Below are 24,613 nucleotides of genomic sequence, written 5' to 3'. Positions count from 1 at the left end.
TGATTCCTAGTCTTTCTCAAACTTTAGTTTCAGAGCTGTGGAAGCAGAGTCTTGGAATTTCCTCTTGTAATGGCTACCCATGTGATTCTTCTACAGACTGAAATATGAGCATTGATACTTCACTTCCTTTTCGAGGCCATTCCCTTCTTATTTTCAAACACCCCCCTTAGAAGTCATCCCTCTAGAACTCCTAATGACCAAAAAAAAAAAAAAAAAAAAAAAAAAAAAGGCAATCTCTGTGAAGGTAGAGATCCTTGGTGGTTATTCTGTGCTGTATATCCAGCAGCTTAATTGAGGGTAGATATGATGAAAGAGAGTAGGAGGGCAACTACATCGCCTATATATATATATATATATATATATATATATATATATATATATATATATACATTCTCTTGGACAAAACAAAATAACCAATATTGGTGCCCATGTATTTACTAATACTGCATATTATATCACTGTGCTAAGTATGTGGCATGTATTAACCCATTTTGATCCTAATAACCTAGTGATGTAGATACAAATCTCATTTTCTTTTATAGCTGAGAAAAATAGGGTTTCTAAGAGGTGGATCAACTTGATCAAAACTAGCTACTAGAAGTCAGAATTCAGTTCTTGTTGGACTTAAGAGAGAGCATACTCTTGCAAGGGCTACCATCCAAGACTAACTCATCCATTTTTGTTTGTTTGTTTGTTTCCAGATCTCTCATACGATGGTAGTCATTGGAATACTCAGAGAATTCATTGTCAGCTTCCTTCTGAGAGTGACTCTGCAAGAGAAGGCTTTGGGGAAACAAAGACTTCCTCCTCACATCAAAGCTGGCATCCTCTTTTCTAGCATGTAGGCAGCAAATTACCTGTCTTAATTCTCTCAAAAGTGTAGAAGAGAAGAAGGCACATTAAACTATTTGCATAACACCTAAATTTGAGTTTCTAAAACCTGCAAAGAATAGGTTTGCCAAGCTATCCTGGATAGTATAAGATTAGGTTCTCTTCTCTTTTTCCTGAATTCTTGTCCATTTCTAATCTAATTTTATGGAGATAATTTCATCTTTGTTTTTGGAATCCTGTCTTGGATTCTATGAACCCCTCACAAGTTGCTAGCATAGCAAGTACGCACACAACTTTACCCTCTCACTTCCTCTTCCTGCATGGAAAATGGAAAAGATGGAGCACTAGAAGGTGTCTTAAACCAAAAGATGAACTTCAGAGAGTAGAAGTCACATACTAAATATAGCAGACCATAAAGCAGAAGTCTGGGTCCTGGATGATTCACTGTACTCTCCCTGAACTAAAAATAAACATATCCCATGTGAGAAATACAATTCTGAACTTATTGATTTATCATATGTGATTGTATCTAAATCTAATTAAAACATGTGAAAAGCTATTACAAATTGTAAAGACTATTAGGGGACATTAATAATTTAGGATGCTTAACTATAAATCAATATTTCATATTTAAATGTAATTATTTAATAATTTCGCACATCATAATGTTCAGGTAGGAGGGCAAATGAAACCAACCAGGTTACTTTCCAATTTCTTTCAAAGTAACTAATATGATTAATTTGGCTCTTTTGGGAAGAAATTCTATATATTTCCATGCCATAATATTATGATATTATATGAAGTATAACAAAAATTTTAACAAAATAAATTACAAAGGAATTCAATCAACTTGAAAAAAATTTGATTATTCAGTTGTTGGCTCTAAATGCTAAAAAGCAATGTACTTTGAAGTCTAGCATTTTCTGTAAAAATAAAGGAAAGAATGAAGGAATGATAGACCTCAGAATCAGTTTTTAGGAATTTTCAGTGCAAAAAGTTATTACTATGGAAGAAGGCTTGGCAAAGTATGCTAATGTATTAAGCTCATGCTATGTGTTCATTGTGCAAGGAACCAGGTGACAAATACATTCTTAATTACCTTACCACTTCATGGAGACAAATAATTAAATAAGTACACTGAAGTGTCAGACAAGGAATGACAGAAGCACACCAATACTGTGGAGAACACCAGCAAGGTTTCCTGAAACTTTCCAGTTCATCACCTGCAGACTGTGATCTCCTGGAGACACTAAAATTATTTAATCTCATTTTCCTAATATTTCTAAAGGGGCAGATAGTATCTCCTCCACAAGGCCATTGTCAAAATCAAACTCCACAGTGTATTTAAGAAACTTTAGCACACTGCTTGGCATATATGAAATTGTCAATGTATCTTAGCTAGAAGGGGAATTACTGGGGAATAATACAGAACAAATTATATTGTTCTATTGTATACATGTATATATATGTAACAACAAATCCAACCATTTTGTACAACTACAATGTGCCAATAAAAATTATGGAAAAAAATAATAGTTGGTATTTGCTACATGAGATCGTCCTTCTATGTAGATATTACTATTATAATTTTAATTTTTATATAAAAAGGAAAAGCTCAGAGAGGATGTTAGTGTTGTCCAATACCAGTTAGATGATATGAGATAGTTTTCAAATTCTCACAGAATAACAATATCCAGCTTACCATTTTAACTTTAAGAGATTATTATCTTACATTACATTTTCAGATCTCTAAAACAAAACCATACGGTTGTTACTATTTGTCTACTTCAGCTTTTATTCAGGTAAAATGGACCTTGAGGGAAATAATTTTGCCTGGTGCATCTTTCTACATGAATGATCAAATCACCTTGTATATATTTCTTTCAATTGCAGTTGTTGATATACATGTATGGATTCCATAATTCCATAATTTCACTGTCCCATGCACTATGGGACAGTGGCTATCACATGTTGTATGCTCAGTGTTTGTTGACTGGAGTTCTACCTGATCCTTTATTTCTAAAATGACCTCCAGGAACACTTGAGGGTAGGAAAGGAGAAAAATTGCCATCCTTATCATTGTTCTGTCAAGACAAACAGGCCTACCTTCTTTTAATAATCTATAATGACTTAGTTTCACAAAATTTTATTTAACTCTTATTTTTTGAACTTTTTTTTTAAAAATTAGTTCTAAGAGAGCATTCCTGGCTTTGTAAAACTGCCTTTGATCATATCATTTCGTTGTTCCCATATAGACAAGTTAAGCCTTTGAAAGTGATTTCCTGAGATAATAAACTCTACAAGCTAATTTTTATGTCACATTAGGAAATTAAGAGACATTTCACTTATTTATTTATGAAGTCCTAAGATCCTTAGAATCTGGGAAAGGAGTTAAGGGAAACAAAAGTTCTATTTGAGAAACTCCACTCTGTTAGATAGGTCAAAGTAATAACTTGGAAAGAATTTGGATGGCACGAAATACAAAAGCATATTTCCCTCTATGCAGTGCCAAGTATGCACTGCAAATTGTCTGTGAATCTACAGCAACAAAAAGACTTTAGATGTAAGGACTCTTGTTCATCAATGTGGGTAAATCATATCCAAATCAATAACCTCCTCTTCCCATGTGTTTCAAAGAAGAGACTTGCTTAATCATGTGAAGTTTCACTCAGTGCTTAACCCTCATCTACTGTGTCTGTTCCAGGGCAGAGTCTGACATGATTCTTGTTCAATACCATCTTCATTACATGGATTCTCATTAGCTTATGCACATTTCCATCACCATAAAACTTTCTAAATGTTTCTACAGGTTTAGAAAATATCTCCAAAATGAGGAATGAGGATATCTTTTCACTTTCAGCAGAAAACTAGACTGTCTCAAAGTTAGTCTCTCTCCTTCCCTCATCCTTTCCTTTAATTTATTTCTCTTCCATAGCTGGGGCTATGAGTATTTGTGTGGTTTGTTTTTTTGTTTGTTTGTTTGTTTTTTGCCTAAGAAAATGGCTGCCTGGTTTTATTTTAATAAACTTAATAAACTGTAGTTCATTCACTTGCAGCCTCCTCAGCTCTTCTTAAGAAGTATTTCTTATAAAATCGGCACATGACCCGGGGAATAGTATTTAACAAAAACGGGGAGTTAAATGTCTCATAGGAACCCAATACTTGGTACAATTAATATGCTTTGATAATCATAACAAAAATTTTAAGAATTATGGAGATGAACTATGCAGTGATTTTGAAACATGGCATGTTTCAACACAAAATTATCCTCAGCTCCATTAATAATTCTGTGGTCTTGCAAACCTGAAATGCTTCCCTGACCTCCTTATGTACAGCACACATCTAAGCCACCCTTTAAAGTCCATGAAATGCCTCAGTTCCTCACAGTCATACCAGTGCAGTCTAGCCACCTGTATCATGGCATATTTCTCAGTTACTTGAGCTCCTCCTGTCTTTACTTTTAAGTTGACACTTGACACAAATCTGCACTTCCCAAAGAGGCTGTACATTCCTAAGGATCAGGAGTCAGGCTGTACATGCATCTCCCAGAGCACAGAGTTCAGTACCCACCAGTTCCCTATTCATCAATCTTTTCCAACACCACATGGGCATTGCTGCAATATCATGTAAGTCATTTTGAATTTTGGAGCTCCCAGTGAGCCAGATCCATTGCCTAGTAGATAAGGATTATTTTTTAATCCCAAATAATTAGAAAAATGTAAAGGTATAGAGTTAAAAAGGAAATCCACCTTCCAAGTCAACACATAGCTACCTACCATGGATTCTGCCTCTCTGCAGATACTTATCTGTAGAAGTGGCTTCTACTGAGCAAGTTGGTCAAATGACATTATCTATTTAAAAGAATATGAGCTACTCACATATATCATTAACAAATAACACTACATCAGATAGAAGGTAAGTTTTAAAATCTAGTAGGGATGGAAATGTTTTTTTCTGGATTGAATACTTATATGTCCAATATAAAAACTCTTTATCTTTTCCCACAAATGATTTCTTCAAAAATATATCATAAAACCACAGAATTTTAGAATGAAGACACTTTGGACTACATCATTCAGATCATTCATCATCATTTTATAGATTAAAAAAAAACTGACACCCAAAAGATCTAAGCAATTTACTCTGAGTTACCTAATTATTGATGACAGAGGACCAGAATACCAGTGCTGAGACCCTATTCCAAGCAACTTCTGTTATACTTCAGTGACTCCTTTACAACACAATATATCTATATGTATTTTTAAATTATAATTTTAATACATACAAAATGAATAAAAAACACTGAACACCACTAATAATGACACATGCACATGAAGATAAACAAGTGCATGCACAAGACATTCCATGATAGACGCTCCAAATTTGCACAAGCGCACGACACAACCGCTCTTCACTCACGAAGTTTAAAGATGATTGTGTTCCAAGAGTTTATAAAATATGAGCATTTCTTACCTGGCAGCTGTATGAGGGGTTGATAAAAGACATTAAAAACTTGAGCTATGATTAGACATCAGATTTTTCTAGCACTGAAGGGTTGCTTCTACCTGGGTTTCAGGGGTATATTACTTTCAATAAAAAAGTAGATCAGAGACTTGAGAGGGATAACCCAACAATATACCATGTCTGCATCTTCCCCCACACTTAAACATTAGTTTGAATGCTGGTAATTATAACCCAAATCTTCCTATTGGTCAGTTATGACTCTATTTTTTCTTATCAGGTCAGAAATCTCTATCATTATAGTTACTTCCTTACATTAGAAAGCACCGGTGGGAAAATAATTTCTGAAGCCCTCCCTACTCCCAAACTCAGGGTACCAGAAAGGGCAGTATCTTTCCCCCATGATTTTAGTAAAAAAGTGCATAACTTTGAAGGTGAAGGGGGCATGATCTACATATAATGGAGAAACTTGAGGAGAGAGACCCCTGCCTCTGAACTGTCCCCCAGTTCTCCAATGCCAGTGTTCACCCATGGCTACTTGACTACGGATGTGTGCTTTGAGATACATGAAAAATCCTCTTTTTACTATTTCACAACACCCATGATCCACACCAAGATGCATTCATCTCACCCCATGAAGAGTAACAGGGCTTCACATTCTGATGGTCAATTCCTTTTAAAAACATTCGCCCTGATGCTTCGATATCCATTAAAGATTTAACCACTTCCAAGAACTCTCTTTGCCCTTTCACACAAACCTTATATCTTGCAAAGTTTTAATAGGTACCCGGGAGAGAACAAGCAAAGAAGCAGAGAAAAATGCTCACTCCAGTTGATCTTTTCTTTCTAAACATGAAGGCATATAAAAGGACTTATCAGTAATAGAAACCCAAATGAGAACAAAGAACAGCAGCTTTTCACACCTCTTAACTACCAAGAGACTCTACAAAACAGCATCAGTATTATGGCATGCAACAGAAACAACAAAATGGTAGCAAATTTGGTTGTGACACCCTGAAATGACTGTGCTCTTAAACTCATAAGACAAATGATCTTATTGTAATGAACATTTTAGTTATTGCATTAGAAAGCTTTCATTTGTTTATACTGTTTGTTGATAATTCTCAAGTCCCAGTTTCCTCAGATTTTTAGCCCCAGAATTTTAGAAGAGCTGAATGTTTCTCTGGGCAAACATCAATAAAGGATATTCTATGACCATGAAAACTTCCAAATGAAGAAGAGTACATCTTCCTGACTGGCTCTCTGTAGAGAAGCTCATAAAGGGACTGCAGAATGGATTAATTCCACATATACAATGGCTTTCACTCCCAATTGGAAGAAAGACTGAGAAATAAAGGAATGAAAATATCATTTTCACTTCTCAAGTTTAGATCATGATTGATGAGTGAGTCTGTGTGGTAGAATTCCTAACCCATATAAAGAATAAAAAAATGGGTCCTTTTGCCCAAGTTGATTAATGGTAAGTAAAGAGGATTTGAGTGGACACACGGTTACTTCCCTGAAATCCCTTCCCCCTTCCTTCAGAAATAATGATTACAGTGACATTAGATTAGAAAGCAAAGTTACTCACCATGGAGGAATCACTGCTTCCACTCCCGATCGGAGCTCCCTCAGCACAGGTTGGGAGGTGGGTAGAAAGTTGACTAGCCCTGCCCCCATCTATGACATCACAATCTACCTCATAAAAGGTAGTGAAAGTGCTCTGAACTCCTGTCTGATTTCCGAGAGATACAGAAAAGAGAGAGTGAGAGAGAGAGCAAAAGAAAAAAAAAAAAAAAAAAACCGTACCCTACTTGGGAAGGGATTAGGGAAGTGGAAGAGGGAATGGGTAACTAATTGGGAGAAAGAGGCATATGAAGGATTTAGGTGCTGAAAGAGAAATGTGCGGGCCTTCTTGACATTTAGGCAGCGCAGTCATTTGAATTCCTCTTTGGTTCTTGAACAATTAAAAAGGGACCATCTGGGAGGAGGATGAAGAAGCACCCTGCCTTGTCAGGCACTGTAAGGGAAAATTATAATGGGGCTTCAAGGGGTGAATCCCCTATTTAAAACATGGAGCATCACCAAGAGAGAAAGCAAGGGCTGTAGCTCTTAAAGCCTGGAACAGTAAGTGGGAATCCCAGATGCCTTTCTTGAAGGTTCCATGGCCCTGCTGTGTGACCTTTGTCAAGTTCCTGGCCTCTGCACATCCAGTCAGTACATGGTACTACAGGGATACTTACCACTTTCAATGGGATGCATTCATTGTTGTTAGAACTGCAACTCTTTTAATTTTCCCTTTTGCCCCCAAGAGGGTTTGCATGAAGTGTACAATTTAAAAGATAAGCCAATAACCAATGCCTGTTTCTACCTTTAGAATCCTTCCCTAAAGCTTCCTCAATATAAAGTATAACTAACAATCTTGAAAGTTTTTCTGTGAGCACCAAATAGACTATATATCTAAAAAGGGTAGTTCAAGCCCTCCTTCAAAAACATAGAAATATCAAATGGCAAGATCCTCTGCTTCTTCCCTCTCAGGGGCCAAGCTCATGGGACCCATGATGATAACTGACCAAATGTGTTTTGTATAGGCAATTCTGCTATAGTCCTATAGTCATAGCTTTGTTTAATGTCTGAGTCCAAGTCTTATGGGGAATCAGACAAGATGTGAGAATGATGTATAGAGTGCTATGGTAATAATTTTTTAAGGAGTTTTAGAAGTTTAAAAATATAAAATACTAAAAGTTGTCAAGAGGGCATTATGGCAAAACTAAAGTAATGGGTGATGCTGAAGAATAGGCAGGTCTTGAAACCATTCACATAGGAGCCAGACCTTCATCTGCCTAGTAGAATATAGGAAAAATGAAATCATCTCTTCCCACAGTATTTTAGCAAAAGCAAATTTGCAAAATAATAGCTTACAATTTGTGACATTATAAGTAGGTAAATCACAAAGCCTGTTTCCATATGCAGATAATTCCAAATTTGGGGATTTTTAATTTTTTGAGCCAATATAGTTGTATTTCTAATCCTGTCATTCTTATTAAATACACAAGTGTGTTATAATAATCACAATTTAAAATTAAGCAAAATTGGCAGATTAGGAGCAGGTTGAAAGACAGAAGTTACTAAATTCAAACTGATTATGGATTCAGCAACACCATTCCCATCTTCTGCTTCAAATAAATGTTAAAAGACATTTAAGAAATATGTTTAAAGAATTAAAAACAATGAAGAATTTAAAAATTTTAAACATGTAAGAAGTATATTTTTGTATTTGATTTTTCTGTACTTATTAGAGAAAGAAAAGCTACTCTATACACATATTTTCCTTACTCTATCATTCTATGTCCATTACTACAATTCTAAGTCTAAATTCAAATTCTACATATAAAAGCATATATTTATCAGATTTTATAATTAACAGTCCTGTGAAGTTTTATTTTTCTCTCAATTTTCACATATTAGATCATTGACTAGTTGGCTTATCCTTGCTCTTTTATAATTTATAACAGTCCCATTTCATTTTAGAAATAGGGCATTTCCCATTGTAAGGAATACATTAATAATTTACCAGTTTCAAAAATGATTATTATATTTTAGAAACTTACTTCACTCATCTCACTTCTTATAAAAAAATTTAAAGACCAAGATGAATGATGTAACTGCCCATTCTTCCAATAAATATTTCAAGATTTTTACTATCCCCCAAAAGGAGTTATACTTCTCCCAACATTAAGATATTAGAATAAAAATGGAGTCAAACACTTTTTAAAATATTGAAATAGAACAATCTGAACTTAGGTCACAACCTAATAGTATATCTTACTAATTATTAATTATTGTCTGGAAATGGAGCATGACTTCAGGAACCCAATGCAAAACTAGGCTGCATCAAAAGGATGCAGAGTTGTAAACTGTGCTGACCTTTTAGGTGAATTTAGTATGATTGACTGTGATAATGCCTTCAGTAATGATATTAGTTATAATGAGATAACTTGTTTTGACACAGGATGCAATGCCTGGATCAGATAATTTTCAGTTCTCCTTTGGATCTAACTTCTTGACATTGTTCAAAAACCTAAGTCTTACCAAAGCTAAGGATTTGATGCAGAATTCCCATGATATCATATAACTGATGAGTTGTTCTTCAAGATGAGATGCGAAGTGTTTATAATATTTCAGTAGTCAAGAATACTCATTATTAGTCACAATTATAATTTTATTCTGATCAGAGATGTAAGGCTGGTTCAAAATTTTTGTTTGGGGTAATAAAATCAATTTAACTTCTTATTCCAGAGGATGAAGAGGAGATAAGTGAAATCATTTATGTTTCAAAGAAAAATTTGCAGATGCCTTTATGTAATTCATCATGGAAGATCTGATCAGGCAGTTGTCATCCAACTTGACCAGAATGCTACTATTGAAGAGAAATGCCTCAGTAAGACAGCCTCCAATAAATGTTGACAGCAGCAGATTTTAATCAGGAGTTTCTAGATTAAGAGATCATGTTTCGATTTTGTTTATGGTGTGTCTCACATATAGAAATTTGGGCTGAAAAGAATAAGAGGTTCTTAGAAGATGATACTGACTGGAATCTTTCCAGGATCTCTCTTAGTATCAAAATAGATTTGCCAAAGAAAATGGATGAAAGAGGTCAAGGGACAGGTGGTAAAGATTTGACAAAATATCTAACCAGAGTTCCAGTCAAGTTCATTATCAGCAAGGCATCTGCACAGATGAGGGTATTCAGAGAAAAGTAATAAAACAAGAGATAGTATTGCTGATGAAAGGAAAGATTAAAAGTCCAAATTAAGAAAGCTTGCCTTCAAGAAAATAAGATTAGGATGAAGTATGAAATATATTTATTGCCTAGAAGGAAAATGGCTGTTGTAAGATGATGTGTTCTGAAGCAGTAAAAGAAATCTGAACTAAGACAACTTCACATTGCCCATCCAGAAGCCTTTCCTATTTGTAAGATACATGGACCATAAGGTGGCACATATTTCTCTTCTAAGGGCTGTGATCAAAGCCATATTTTATAAATCATTTAAATTAAGCTAGGGAAAGCACTCGACAAAATAATCTGTAGGGACAGAATACAGACGACAGTAAGTTAAACACACTTTTATTTCTAGAATGTAGTAAACCAAGAAAACAGTGAATACACAGAGATAGCCATCAACAGATACTCTGCTATTCCTGCAAAGATTCCTGAACATTTTTAGGCTGAGAAACTAAATGAAAAAAAAAAAAAAAAAAAAAAACACCATCAAATACACAGTCTAATAAAAACACAAGGAACAAAAAAATTATTCTTTTCATGAAAATTATTTGGTAAATTATTTTGAATGCCCTGATTCAGTCAATATTTATCATTTTGCCTTTTACATAGTAGGGATGCAACAGAACTACTGAGTTCAGTGAATCAGAAAAAAAAATTCTTATGTGAACAAGAAATAAATGCAACTATTTGAAGCCTTGATTGTCAGTCGTTGGAATCTGGGATTATCTTGATGCATATTCAATATGAAATACTGTCTCATCTATGGACTTCATTCATTTCACTAATAGCACTATTAATCATCATGATCTGAGAAGGCTTTGCTGCAAAATGAGAAGTCTCCGCAGTAGAACTTTCAACTATATATCTTGACCACTTGTGGAAACACTGATCTTTCATATAAAAATATTGATGTCAAAAATTTTATCACATCAAACACTGAAAAAATATCCAGTTTTGCTATGGAACCTCTTTATTTCCTTTATTCTTCTTGACCATCTTAGGCAATGAAAAGATGTACACAAACAACAATGAAATCCCCAGGTAATCTGTCATATAATATCTTTAGCATATGGTTAATATCCATCTTTTCTTTTTTAACCTATATAATATATTGTGTTCACATTTTAACGTTTTTCTTCAACACCCTTCAACTTAGAACTTCTTGAGGCAAGTTCAAGTAGGGATAAGAAAAATATCATAAATAATCTATTCTTCTTTGAAATGACAAATCCTAGTATGTACAGGAAAACCAGAAATCAAGAGCTAAATATGAATATACTATTTCCAAATAAAGGTATTTACTCAACATATTGACATTATTATTATTTGGTTCAAGTTTAGGGAGCATGTATGTCTATGTTTGCTCTTACATATCCAAAACTGACTAAAAATTGTGTGAGGGTGGGGTTGGGGTGGAAGTTTCCTAAAAGACTTCTCTGTGCATTATTTAAAATACTTAAAATAATATTTTTAGAAATTTTAAAGAATTGTTTAAAATTAAGAACATTGAAAAATAAAATCAGATAATTATCACATATGGATACTTTATAAACCGATACTTATTTCATAGGTTTGTCTAGGTTTCACGGATATCCCATGATAATTGCAATTATCTTCCCTCACAAGGATACCTACCATATGTATAATTTCTAAGTTTTCATAAAGTATTAATTGGCTGCCATATAATCCTCAGAATATTAACTGAAATCTAAGATATTAATTGATAACAGATTGAGGTATCAATTCTTTGCCTGCCTTCTTTTAATAACAGGCTTTCAAAACTTGAAAAACTTCTAAGACCCAAAGGAAAGAAGGCTCATTGATTGAATGACAAATAATGATACTGATATTTCTGGGGTAGAGCCACTCAGTTAAAAACCACTAATCCCATCTCTTCTTATAAGCAATAATGTCTTCAAACTAAAATAGAAATAATTCCTCTGCCCCCAAGTTCAGGTGACACAATCAAATCAGTGTACTGAGTAGTTCAAAGGTAGGTCAATCCATGTGTCCATTTTAAGTAAAGGGAGTGATTTGCTTGGTTCATGTCCCAGCTTTGCCACAACTAAGTCTGTTTTCTTCTTTTAAAATGAGAACACTGGAACAGTCTTTTTTCTGCATAAAATCATTTCAGGAAAACCACCATCCACTGGTTTTACTTCATCAGTGAATAACTGATTATTTTTATGAACAGAATGGATCATATTGGTAAGTTCAGGATCACCATCACAGAGTACATAACTGTAGATGTACTTCTTAATGAATGGATCGGTGTCCCATCCTCCTTGGACCAGCACTGCTTGGATTCAGACAGCAGACACAGGTGTGTGGGCACACTGATACCAAGCTTCCTATGATGCCTGCCACTCAAGGAGATTGTTAGTTTTCTTATTAAAATTCCTATTTTCTACCTCTTTCAAAATTGATAATTTTGAATTGGTTAAATGTTACTTTTATAACCCTGGGAGAATGAATTGTCAATGAAAAACCAGGTAAGGGTTACTTCCCTGGGAGGGTTTGTGCAAAAATCAATGACCAGGTCCATTGTTAGGAATGCAACTAAGAAAGATTCAGTGCAGGAATCAGATTTAAGTGATTATAGTTTTACTATCATAACAGATTGGAGGGTGAGGCCTTGGGAGAAAGATTAAACATGCAACAACCCATCTTATTCACAAAATGTGTGCAAAGAACTGCTGCCATTCTGAAAATGATAAACACCCATTTCATTTTGTAACTGTCACAGAGGGTCTCCACTACCCCTCCATCCAGATTTATAATCTGAAATTGGTTTTATTGTATTCTTTCTAGATCTGGACATTCCAATTCTTCCTAGATCAGAAAAGGTCCTTTCACCCTGAATAGTTAATGATCCACCCTCTGGAAAGTCTGGATAAACTTCTTTTGAACTGCTGTGAATTTCTTGAACACATATCCTTTTGTTCAAACTAAGCACAGAAATGCATTCCAAACCCAAACTGAAATAACTAGCAATTTAGATTTTTTTCCATTACTGCTACACTTTGATCAGTGGAAATGATCAAGAATTGACTATAGACAGAATCAGAGGATATAAAAATACTCCCCAAAAAGGGTTGCTTCAAGTACAGGTCTACACAATTAGATGTAATGATGTTTCCATGAGTATTTCATTCTTTTATAAAATACTGGCATTTGTTTTTTGGTATACTGGGAATACAGAACTGTTCTAATAAAATGCATTTCTCAAAAATATATCACATATATGATGAGAATGTATTTGTGCATATGTATATACATATATATACACACATAAATATATTTCACTATACAAATATATCTCCTTTTCTTTCTCCTAAATTGTATTAGATCAGATAGGTCATACATAAAAGTCATTTTACTATTGCACATTGAAAGGGTACAATAGGAAATGTCAAATTGAGTGTGTTTGCTATTTATAGATGAACATCTTTGATTATATGCCAGTGTCAGGTAGGACTGACTTGAAAATCAGTTTCCAGTATTTTTAGGAATATTTCTTACTTATCTCCTTGACCATCATGTTGATTTTATTTTGTTTTTTATTTGTTTGTTTTAGTTTTACAGGACAGTAGAGTATATTTTGACATATTTATACAAACAAGGAATACATTTTATGTTAATTAGGATCCCAGTCTTGTAGTTGTACATGTTGTGGAGATTCACTATGAGGTATTCATATGTATATATAGGGAAGTTATATCAGAATCATTCCACTGTCTTTATTATTCCTGTCTCCACTCATGTTGATTTTAACTGAACCCAATTAAAAAAAAAAATAATGTGCAGCCTGACCTGCAATTGTTCCCTTATTCTTCAGTTTTTCTCTTTACCAATTCAGATCCTACCAGCATCACGAATTTTATTTACTCACTTTATCAAACTCTTTTCCAATATCCAATTGAGAAGGATTCAGATTTGATAGGAAGAGATTTAAATGGCAAAGTAAAAACATATGTATTATGACAAGTCTCACAATCCCTGGGAATTGAGAATGGGTCAGGGCTCCCTTCACAAAGCCTGAGGACGTAGGTAACTAATATACATCACCCTCAAACTCTGTTTATACATTCTGTTCATGTGGAGGAAAAATATATGTAATAAAATCAGTTAAAATTCATATGCTTTATGTGTATAGTCAGCTATAAGTTAAATCCTAGTCCTTGTGTCTCTCACCCAAATATCAAATTTCTATCCTGTTCTTTTGTTCTAGCTTAATTGATATAATGGCACTCCTATGTATTGGAGCCTTTTAAAATGTTTAGGGGATCTTTTTAGTTTTATCAGAATACTTAAGGTTCATGAAAACAATACATTAGTGTTTTCAATATCATTCAGAATAATACAACATATGCATCTTTGGTAGATAAAAATCATCAAAAGTCATGGGATGATTTTTATTTCTTGAGATCCACATGTACACTTTTTTAACTTTAAAAGAGCCCACTAATTCTCTGAAATCTAATGAATAAAAAATTAGTCAAATATAACAATTAAAAATATAGGTAATTTCCATATCATGACAGTGAAATTTGTTTATATTCAAAATAGTATTTATATACTTAAAATATCTGGCTCAAATTTTCTCCCATGATGATTTAATGCTGTCATAGTTAATCAACATTTACCTATAATAAACAAGTCTTTTATATGCTATGGTTAAGTTTTCCTTTCCTTTGTCTCCCATTTTTCCTCTTCACTCCTACCCTATCTCTACTCTTTCTTTCCTTCTTCCTTCCATCCTTTCTTCCTAGATGTATGTCAACTGGCTTAAAGCTCTGAAATAAACACACTAAACTAAACAAAACTAAACTAAACAAACAAAGCTGGTTTATAGACTAATTGGCTATTTCATCTTCTGGAAGTGTCTTCTACATTTGCTCTAACATATCTATCATTCCTATAGTCTAAAAAGTTTTTCTTTTATAACCAATCATTTCTTTTATAACCAAGTTGAATTAATTTGCTCACAAATACATCCTCTACCTTTGAATTCAATAAGAATGGCACCTTTAGGCTGTTCAGAAATGTTTAAACCGATGGCTTAAAAAGTTGGTCACCAGCCAGAAAGTTAATGGTGCTTTACAGACAGCAAATTAGTGAACAAGCATACACAGACATACATCTCAGAGTGCTTTATTTATCTAATTACTCTATTTTCCCATCATGACTCAGAGAGCTTTTGCACCCATTCTCCCCCATGTTGAGCACCCATTCCTTCCCCTCCTCTCAAACCAAAGCAGACACCACACTGGGTCTTTCGCAGGCTGTACATGTAGAATCACATAAAACATAAACATGCTGACATGGCACATAATTGCTTAATATATGTCCATTGTGCCAGCATAAGACCATAAAAACATGGACCTCTGTTTTGACATTCAAATAGTTTTTCTTGGCAAATATAAACAATCTGTTCAAATCTGCATTCTTTTGGTGGAGACCTTGACTTGTAACAAGGAAACTTTCCTGGGCTTTTCATATATTTCAGAGAAGAAGCCACAGTGTTGAATCCCACAGACATAAACACAAAATAAAAAGGAAAGAAGATTCAAGCATCTTCTTTTCTTGATTACACATGAAACTACACTGGCTTCTTCTGAAAAATATAGTGACTGACTGTCACAACAGACAACAAAACATATGGGGTCCAAAGCATGGGTGTAATTTTCTTGGCAAAATCATTGAAAATTTGTGTGTATGGGGTCTCACATTCTTGACTTTTTTTTTTTTTTTTAGAATTTTGAAGGCAGTCATTTGTGGCTATATTGCACAGTAAGCATACTGATTTTTTTTTCTCCATTGGCCATTAGTGAAGGAGGATGAAGAATAAGATGGAAGCAGAAGTGGCAAAGACAGCAAACTACAGATGCAGGTGTAGCATCACACAGCAGTCAAGCTCGGGAAAAAAAAAAAAATCATGAGGAGGCCAAGAGCAGGCCTGTAACTGAGCAATATAATAGCAAACTTTGACAATGTATTTGAGTCAGAATTATTATAAAGTATGACATTCCTCTAAAAGAAGCCTTCTCCCATGCAAGGATTTATGAACTTTGCCAATGAGACTCAAAGAAAGACACAGGCTTCTTGATGGTGTTCTCAATGTCAAACACCTCTGCAAATGCCAACAATGCAAGTGACAAAAGCCAGTGATGGTTTGGACTACATCTAAATGAGGAAAAGACAATGGAAATGAAGCTCTGAAGGCTGTGACGAACAATGGGTACTGAGAGGATGATGGAGAGCAGCACTGCCAGTAAAATATTGCCCAGATGAGGTCGTGGAGTCTGAGATCCACAAAGATGCTTTGTGCATCTGTGTAAATAATAAGATTTGGAAAGTAACAAATGAAAGCACACGAGGCAAGCTGAACAAAAAGCACTTGGTTCCACAGGTGCTATATACAGATGGACATGAAAGCAGAGTGGTATGGGAAACTATACCATCAAGGCTGAAGATAAGAAAGGAAGCAAGGGAGATGCAATGTTTTGATCACTTCTTGGCGAGAGAATATTGATAATAACCAGCTTGGCAGGAAGGACACATTGCAAGACAGATTGCTCTTAGTTGTGGAAGAATGTTGAAGCAGGATCATTTTGGAAATGCAAAGAGGTGACTGTGCTTTGGGAAGAGGCACAAAATAGCCAATGTATTGAGCTCTAAGGTAGGACGGCATGGAACGGGCTTTCCAGATGGAATCTCCATGCAAGCCAGATCAGCTCTTTTCCCAGCTATGTTTTCTGCAAGTCAAACAACATGGGAACTGAAACATTTGGATTCAAGAATGACTTTATGATTTTTCCATAGATTTTTTATCAAATGATCAAATTGCCGAATTTCCAAAACTGGTTTCAGGAAGAATTGAGTTTTGTGGCTAGTCCGATGAACACATTCATCACGTCGATAATGGTTTTTTTTCCTGATACTTCTACTCTTAAAATGGCATCATCATGGTTCACTGGGAAAAGAACTAAGGTGGCAGAGCCACACTTCTGAACTTGCAAATAACTTATAACAAATGGCACCCTGTGTTGAGAGAAAGGGGATGAGGGAAGAGAGAAGCCAAGGTGAAGAACCTCAACACATACATTTGGAAATCTTGCCAAGAAATCATGATTCTTCTAAATATTCATTGAACTTCTTATTTCTATGCATTTGATGGCTTCTTTTTTCTATGCATTTGATGAAAATGGTTTAGGTTATATTTTCATGAGAAGGGAAACACTGCAGTGACTTAGCAAAGAATATATAATTGTTAGTGTTTGATAATTATGTTGGATTTTGGCAACAGCACATCAAACTATATTAAATTTAAACATCTTTTAACTGTCAAGGGTTACTGATAACCTAGTATGCATTGGAACCTGATCAATGGATTCCTATTGTTTTCATCATCTCTAACATGTGAATACAGTTCACATATAGAGAGGCTGGCTCCTGAACAGAGAATGAAAATTACCAGGACTAACAAAGGGAAGTAGACTCACAATGAGTAAATATACAAAAGCCCCAAATAATTATAATAGTCACAGCTTGGCAATGAGTTTCCAGACTATGAAATTAGTTTTCTCGTGAAGAATGGAGATTTTACAAGGCTAGTATAAACACGGGGTAATTGGAAAATCAAATTGCTCTTTGTGAGTTATTGTAAGGTCTGGAATAATGGTGATAACATTTATTATTTTTAAAAAATCCCTGTGAATCACTATAGTTTGGTGTTTTTAGCAGTACTGTTGCCAAGAACACTTGCCTTGGAAACACAACAGTGGGGACTTTACATTGTGAAGCCCAGGTCCCGGCTTACCCCTGACACAATGAGCTCTCCTCCCAGATTCTGTACTTCAGCCTTCACTTTGCTGCAGATATTGAGCTGATGGCAATACAAGGCAATTCGTTGAAGGTAGGCTAATAAATCCTGCTTACATGCTGAATCAGGACACTATAAAACAACAACAAAAAAGGGATCTCAATTAGTAAGTACCCTTCAGTTCCTAACACTTGTTATAAAAGCTGCAGAATGAAAAAGTTGTGTCATGTACCTAAATTACATTCTCTTAACTCAATGCTTTCATGATGACTGAGAAAGGCCTCAGTCAGTGATTTAGACTGGCTAGCTCTACTTGGTAAGATTTTATAGAAACCACCTCACGATTTTCTAGAAAGTCTTATTTGAATTTCTGTACATGTTTATAAGTATGTATGTATATATGTGTGTGTATTTATTTTTTAGCCAGTTATCTTCTAAAACTCTTAAGAAAACTAAGCACTCTACAGGGTTGTTTTCCCAGTTTTCTTCAACTTTTACCATGTGGAAAATTATTTGAATGCAGAAGTAAATTGGATGCCAGAAGTAAAGTGAGCTATGTGGTGATGTCTCTGCCACAGCATAGGAGTTTCAAATTAGTTAACTGGAAAATAATATTAATTCCTTATAAGAAATGCCTCATTCACTAAAAGAAGATTATACTTTTTGGACTTCTGTGTTTGTAAAAATTTTAGCAACATAATAAACTCCATAGAGGAGAGATTCTGAAATGGTTCATGACCATTGTAAGAGAAATACAGTTGACATAATAAGTGTGAAGCCAGTTGAAATAAACTCATAAAAGGAACAATAGGGCTGTTTCAATGGCTGCACCAGGGTCACCTCATGCTGGGAGTATGAATTCTCCTTGTGATGGAAGTGGGTAGATGTCCACCAAGTACACACTGAGTTTTGCTGGACACTTGTTTAGATAGTTACACAGCTCCCTAAAACAATGCTGGGGCTTCAATGCCAATGGCTACTGAATAATCTAAATATATTTCTAGCGCTATCAAATGTTCAGTTTGAATTGCTTCCAGGTCATTTAATTGTTCTGGCTCAATTTGGCACTTATAAAGGACATAATCACAAGATCATGGATAAAATGCCATAAGAAATAAATATCTGCAGCTAATATTGCAGTGTCTTATTTGGAATAAGAGTATGAAAGAGAGATTCTGAGGTAAGTTTCCTTTAAGCTCAAGGGAGGGAATTCTTACATCCACACTGAAAGCAAGTAGTTTGACAAAACCATTTATTGAATAAACAACAAATGGGTTTCTTTTATATACAACTCTTACCATTATGGTATATTTTCCACTAACTGCATTCATCAAGAAAGAATCCCACAGAGAAATGTTTTTAGCTTCCTACAAGTATTTAATACTGTAATATTTATCCTACTCCAGAGACCCATATAGTGGAAGGAATTAACTTAAAATGATATCTCCCCAGAGGGCTGACAAGGCTTTCGATACAAATACCTTACAGCAAATTAAATTGAGAGTTCTATCTGAATGGAACAGTAATTAAAAATGCAACAGTCCGTAAAATGTTTATATTGCATGCATATCTCAATCTTCATAAAAATATTTTCAGGCAAAAAAATAAAGGTAACCAATTCATTCTTTGGTAATGCTCATTCTATTCTATTTAAATGGAAGCACTTAAAACACAAATTTAAAAGGGCATGATAGACCAAGTAAAAGGCTCCTGCATCATGGAAATAGGTACAGAATTTGAGAAAGAAATGTCCTAATTAGAGAAAGAAAACATTAAAAAAATTGCAAGGTGCCTCACAGCTAAAGACAGTAAGAATACTGAAAAGTGAGTTAGGTTTAAACTTCATCTATTTATTTTAAAAATAATTTTTTAAATATCATTTAAATACTTTGTAGCTTAATCTCAAAATAAATCTAATAATCTCAAAATAATAATCTCAAAATAATCTAGGGTCCCAGGATTGTGTGTGTGTGTTGGTGTTGTGTTTACCACATAGCCAAACTATTTGGGGTTATGCTTCATGTTGCATTGTTAAAAATAAAAGTCCAAATATGTAAAAACAGAAGCAAGTATCACAATTTAAACTTTTGACATTAGGAGCCTATACATATTAAGCAGCTTTCAACCATTGAGGTTCAATGTATAATTTAAAAAAAAAAAAAAAGTCACTCAAACTCCACTACATTTCCACTCCCAGGAAGAAGTCCTTCCTAGCAAGTCTTTTATAGTTACTCATAAGTCCCTGGCCCTCTTGATTCCCAACTTCCCTCAACAATTGCAAACACAAATGTGGTCTTCTTTCCCAGCAGCTCTGGAGGCTGAGGCAGGAGGATCGTGAGTTCAAAGCTAGCCTCAGCAAAATCGAATTGTTAAGTAACTCAGTAAGAGTTACTGTCTTACTAAGAGACTCAGTAAGAGTCTCTGTCTCTAAATAAAAATACAAAGTAGGGCTGGGGATATGGCTCAGGGGTTGAGTGCTCCTGAATTCAATCCCTGGTACCCACAAAAAAGGGGAGCCTTCTTTTATGGTTGGTGAATTTTTGGTTTGCATATTTTCAATAGGTTCATTGTCTTCTCTTTTACATGAACTTTATGGAACATATACAGGACTCTATAGAAAGAAGCTCAACGTCTGCTGTGAAACCTAACAGTTGACATTAACTTGAAATCAGCACAGCAATGGTTTTGGTCCTCAATGCCTATAAATTGTAGTCTATTCTGAAATTGTGGCAATACTTAATGAATTAAATTTAACTCATTGGTTTTCCAGAAATTCAAAAGTAAGTAAAAAACATTCCCTCAGAATTAGTCATCCTATATAAAAATACAATTAAAATCAGATTCTGTTGGCTATTATCTTAAATTCAATAGTAATAATTTAACCATGCAGAGATTTTTTTTTTAGTCTTTATGAGTGAACTTTGGTATTGAGTTTAAGTAGACTGAAATGTTGAGAGGAGCAACTCTAGTATTAAGATTTGAAGAGGAAAAAAATATATATAGATGAAAAACAAAAACAAAAACAAAAAATCCTTAAAAACCAGGAGACTTCGAAGCATCTATGGAGAAGGAATCACCTTATACATCTTTCTTTCTTGGGTTTTTTTTTTTTTTTTTTTGTACCAGGAATTGAACTCAGGAGCACTCAACCACAGAGTCACATCCCCAGCCCTATTTTGTATTTTATTTAGAGACAGGGTCTTACTGAGTTGTTTTGCCTTGCTTTTGCTGAGACTGACTTTGAACTCACTATCCTCCTGCCTCAGCCTCTGAAGCCACTAGGATTATAGATGTGTGCTACCATGCCCAGTTTATACTTTCAATAACACTGCATGCAATATTTTCACTTCAGAGATTTATATTTTATTCTAAGACAAATTCCATTTGAAATGGTTCAAACTGAAAATTATTCTGAATTGTTGGTTAAAGGAATGATCACCAGTTACCCAGAGAAATCTGCTGCCTCACGTACCCTTCCAAGAAATGGAGCATTATCACAACAAGACATTTACAACAGGATTTTAGAGTTCTACTTCAAGCCAAATAAAATGAAAAGCATGGAAATAAACACAAATATTTCAGGTGAGATTGAGAACTATTTTAATATGTGTCCTAATTTGGTCTGAAAGCATATGAGATACTTGGAGAATTTCATTTTTTATTTCCCTGATGCCTTTAAGTCTGGGATAAAATACAGCTGAAATGTAGGGATTCTTGATTTTGTGAATTAACCCCATTTATACGAGAGCATAAATTATATGAATTCTGAAGAGTGTTCCAATAAGAACAACATTAAGTAATAAGAGGTGAAGTTTTGCTTCCTTACCACCACATGTAAAACCATAATATTCTATCAAATTCTCCAGTTTATTTACCTTCCCTTTCATCTCCATGTGCCCCTTGTTGTCTATCCCCCAGTTCGCATTCTAATCGTGGGGTGCTTGCCTTCTGCCTGTTCCACAGACCAACAGTCATGATCCACCACGCCTCTAAGCCTCTGCTAATTCAGCTCCCTGCCCACAAGGAAGGTTGATCTTTTTTCTTATCTACTCATTCATGCAGTTTGTTAACAAAGAAAGATGTGCAACCTAAACTTTCCAGAGGAGAACAGAAAAAATCAAAAAAGGTATAGTAATAATAAATCTTTCTAAATGTATTAAGTACTATGAAAGCAAAACCAAAGGATTAGGGAGGGGATCTCTGAAAAAATATTTAAGCCAAGATGCCAAGAGTGAAAAAAAAAAATAGAATTTTGCTTTCTCTGTTTCTGTACCCATTATGCAGAATAACTGATGTTCTGAAAGGGGATAGTTGGGGTAATCTGTGACTCTCCATAGACTACATCTCCTAAATAGCAGGCAATATTAAAGAATTTTGGTCATGAGCCTGGCGTGGAGGTGCATGCCTATAATCCCAGCTACTCCAGAGGCTGAGGCAGAAGGACCCTAAATTGAGTCAAGCCTGGGCAACTTAGTGGGACTCTGACTCAAAATATAATAAACAGGGCTAGAGATAAGGCTCAACAGTAGGGAGACCTGGGTTCAATCTCCAGTACCAAGAAAAAAGAAAAAAAGAGTTAAGTTTTCGGTCACAAATTTAGGATTCGGTCCTGAGCTGAATTACCTATGTCATCAACTCAGTCTCAGCAGAGTTAGACTAGTTTGTAAAACATTAGTGATTGTCTACCATTCGTTCTTCAGAGGCATTTAATAGTGTGCATAAAACTGATTACAGAACCCAAGTGCTAATGAATGATTCTTCTCAGCGTGAGCCTGCTCTTCCCTCTCAAATTACCTGATCGGCCACAGCGCGGGCTAATTTGTCCATTCGAGAACCTGCTTCTGCAATCTTCTTGGCAGCGTTAATGACATCAGATGTATTTTTCAATGGGCCTTTGCCTCTGAAGCAATATATACAACATAATTAGAAATACACTTAACGAAAGGAAACGGACAAACCCACCATATCCTTTGTCCCAAGCTCTGGCTTTGTATTTGATTTAGTGCTGGCCCAACAGTGGGATTTTGGATGTTTTCTTAATTTGATTTCCAGGTTAATAGCTTATTTCATTTCCATGCAATTGGGGGAATATTTTTCCATATTTTGGTGTGCATGTTCACATTTAACCCTTCACTAATGGGTTAGAAAGATGTTTCTCCTGAGTGCCCCCAAAAGGTGGTGTGCACCTGACACTGTCACATGTGCTTTTTTTCCCACTGGGCCTTATGACAACACTAGCAAGTAGCCACCACCATTTCCATTTTAGAGAAGGACAAAATAGGCCCGAAATGATACATTGCCTTGTCCAAGCTTGTACGGGTCACAAGTGATAAGTTCTAAAATTTAAGGAGAGTCTAGTCAAAATATAAAGCAAATACGCATGCCTGTAATCCCAGCAGCTCCAGAGGCTGAGGCAGGAGGATTGCCAGTTCAAAGCCAGCTTCAGCAAATTAGGAGGGCCTAGCAAGACCATGTCTCTAAACAAAATATTTTAAAAAGGGCTGGGGATGTGGCTCAGTGGTTAAGCATGCCTGGGTTCAATTCCTACTACGCCACCCCCCCCAAAAAAAAGCACATGCCTTGTCTTCCATACCACACCCAGCAGCTTTGTCAAATATTATTCTATATTTAAATCTAGTAGGGCACTTTGAAAAGTGACTATCCCTTGCAAGTAATAGGGGACTGTTTGGCTAGAATTTTGGAAATTTCAGAATTCCAGAATCTCATGTATTTTAAATACTTCTGGTACTAGTTTGTGAAGGAACACACAAAACACTATGTTTGTAAATATCTTTATGCTTCCAAACTGACTGCCCCAACATAATATTTTCAATTAGGTAAGCTGTTTAATAAGAGATTACCTAATTAGGTAAACTTTAATTTTAAATAATTGTTTTCAAGGAAAAGGGAATTATGCTGCATCATGAACCTTTAAACAAAATGTAGCATGTGTTATCACTTTTCTATTCTCTTTAAGGGTAAATAAGGACTACATTAAATAGGTTTATCCTTATTTTTTAAGCATTGTTACTTACCCTGGTCTCCTGATATGCTTCTAAAAACCAATGCATTTTTAAGGTTACATGATTACATTCCATTGTCAGAAAGGTGGTAGGTAGACTCAGAAGTAACTTATGTAGACTGCTCTGGGTTCTGCCAAGTGAGTAGTGATCACTATCCTTACATAACAACATTTTACAAAATGGAAGACTTCAGATGACTTTCAGTAAATAAATGTAAATGAAGAGCATTTTGTTCCATTTCTCTCCTAATTCTCCTTTTGGCACTTTTCTACATTAGTAGCTACAAGCAAAATATATGAGGCTCATATTAATGTTTAAACACACACATAGGAAGATTATAAATTTAAGATATTTCATTTTGCTATAGTCACATTAACTCTTCCACAAAGCACACTGAGTTTTCAGTTGCCATTAAGATTTTAAAATATGAACTGAGATTTTACATGTAAATTTTATGTAATATGGATGAGTTAAAGATTCTGTGACAATCTGGTTCCTATTCTCTAACATAATTTTTTTATTATCTCTAAATAAGCTTCCTTCTTTTTATTTTGTTCCTCTCTTTAACAAATGAAAGTTTGGATGCAGAATGTATCAGTGCTTAATAACATTCTCATTACTATGTATTTCTCTGTAACTTGCAGAGTTTAGAAAATTCCTTCAACAGATTCACTCAGACATACTACT

General features: G+C 34.9%; 1 protein-coding gene across 4 annotated transcripts in view; it reads right to left on the bottom strand.

Moving 5' to 3' along the window:
* Positions 1 to 24,613, bottom strand: part of Ctnna2 (catenin alpha 2) — a 1,081,443-nt gene that overhangs the window by 18,051 nt on the left and 1,038,779 nt on the right. For 2 of the 4 annotated variants that reach the window (XM_047523044.1, XM_047523045.1), the window contains exons 16-18: positions 22,698 to 22,803; positions 17,901 to 18,035; positions 6,884 to 7,027 (exon numbers count right to left, since the gene is read on the bottom strand). In XM_047523044.1, the coding sequence (XP_047379000.1) occupies positions 6,884 to 7,027; positions 17,901 to 18,035; positions 22,698 to 22,803 (385 nt within the window). The remainder of the gene's footprint in view (positions 1 to 6,883; positions 7,028 to 17,900; positions 18,036 to 22,697; positions 22,804 to 24,613) is intronic. The other 2 variants (XM_047523046.1, XM_047523047.1) reach the window with 1 other exon arrangement.

The sequence above is a fragment of the Sciurus carolinensis genome, chromosome 13 (assembly GCF_902686445.1).
Source record: "Sciurus carolinensis chromosome 13, mSciCar1.2, whole genome shotgun sequence".
Classification (NCBI taxonomy): Eukaryota; Metazoa; Chordata; class Mammalia; order Rodentia; family Sciuridae; genus Sciurus; species Sciurus carolinensis.
The sequence above is the reverse complement of the archived record's forward strand: the minus strand, read 5'-3'. Positions and strand labels throughout refer to the sequence as shown.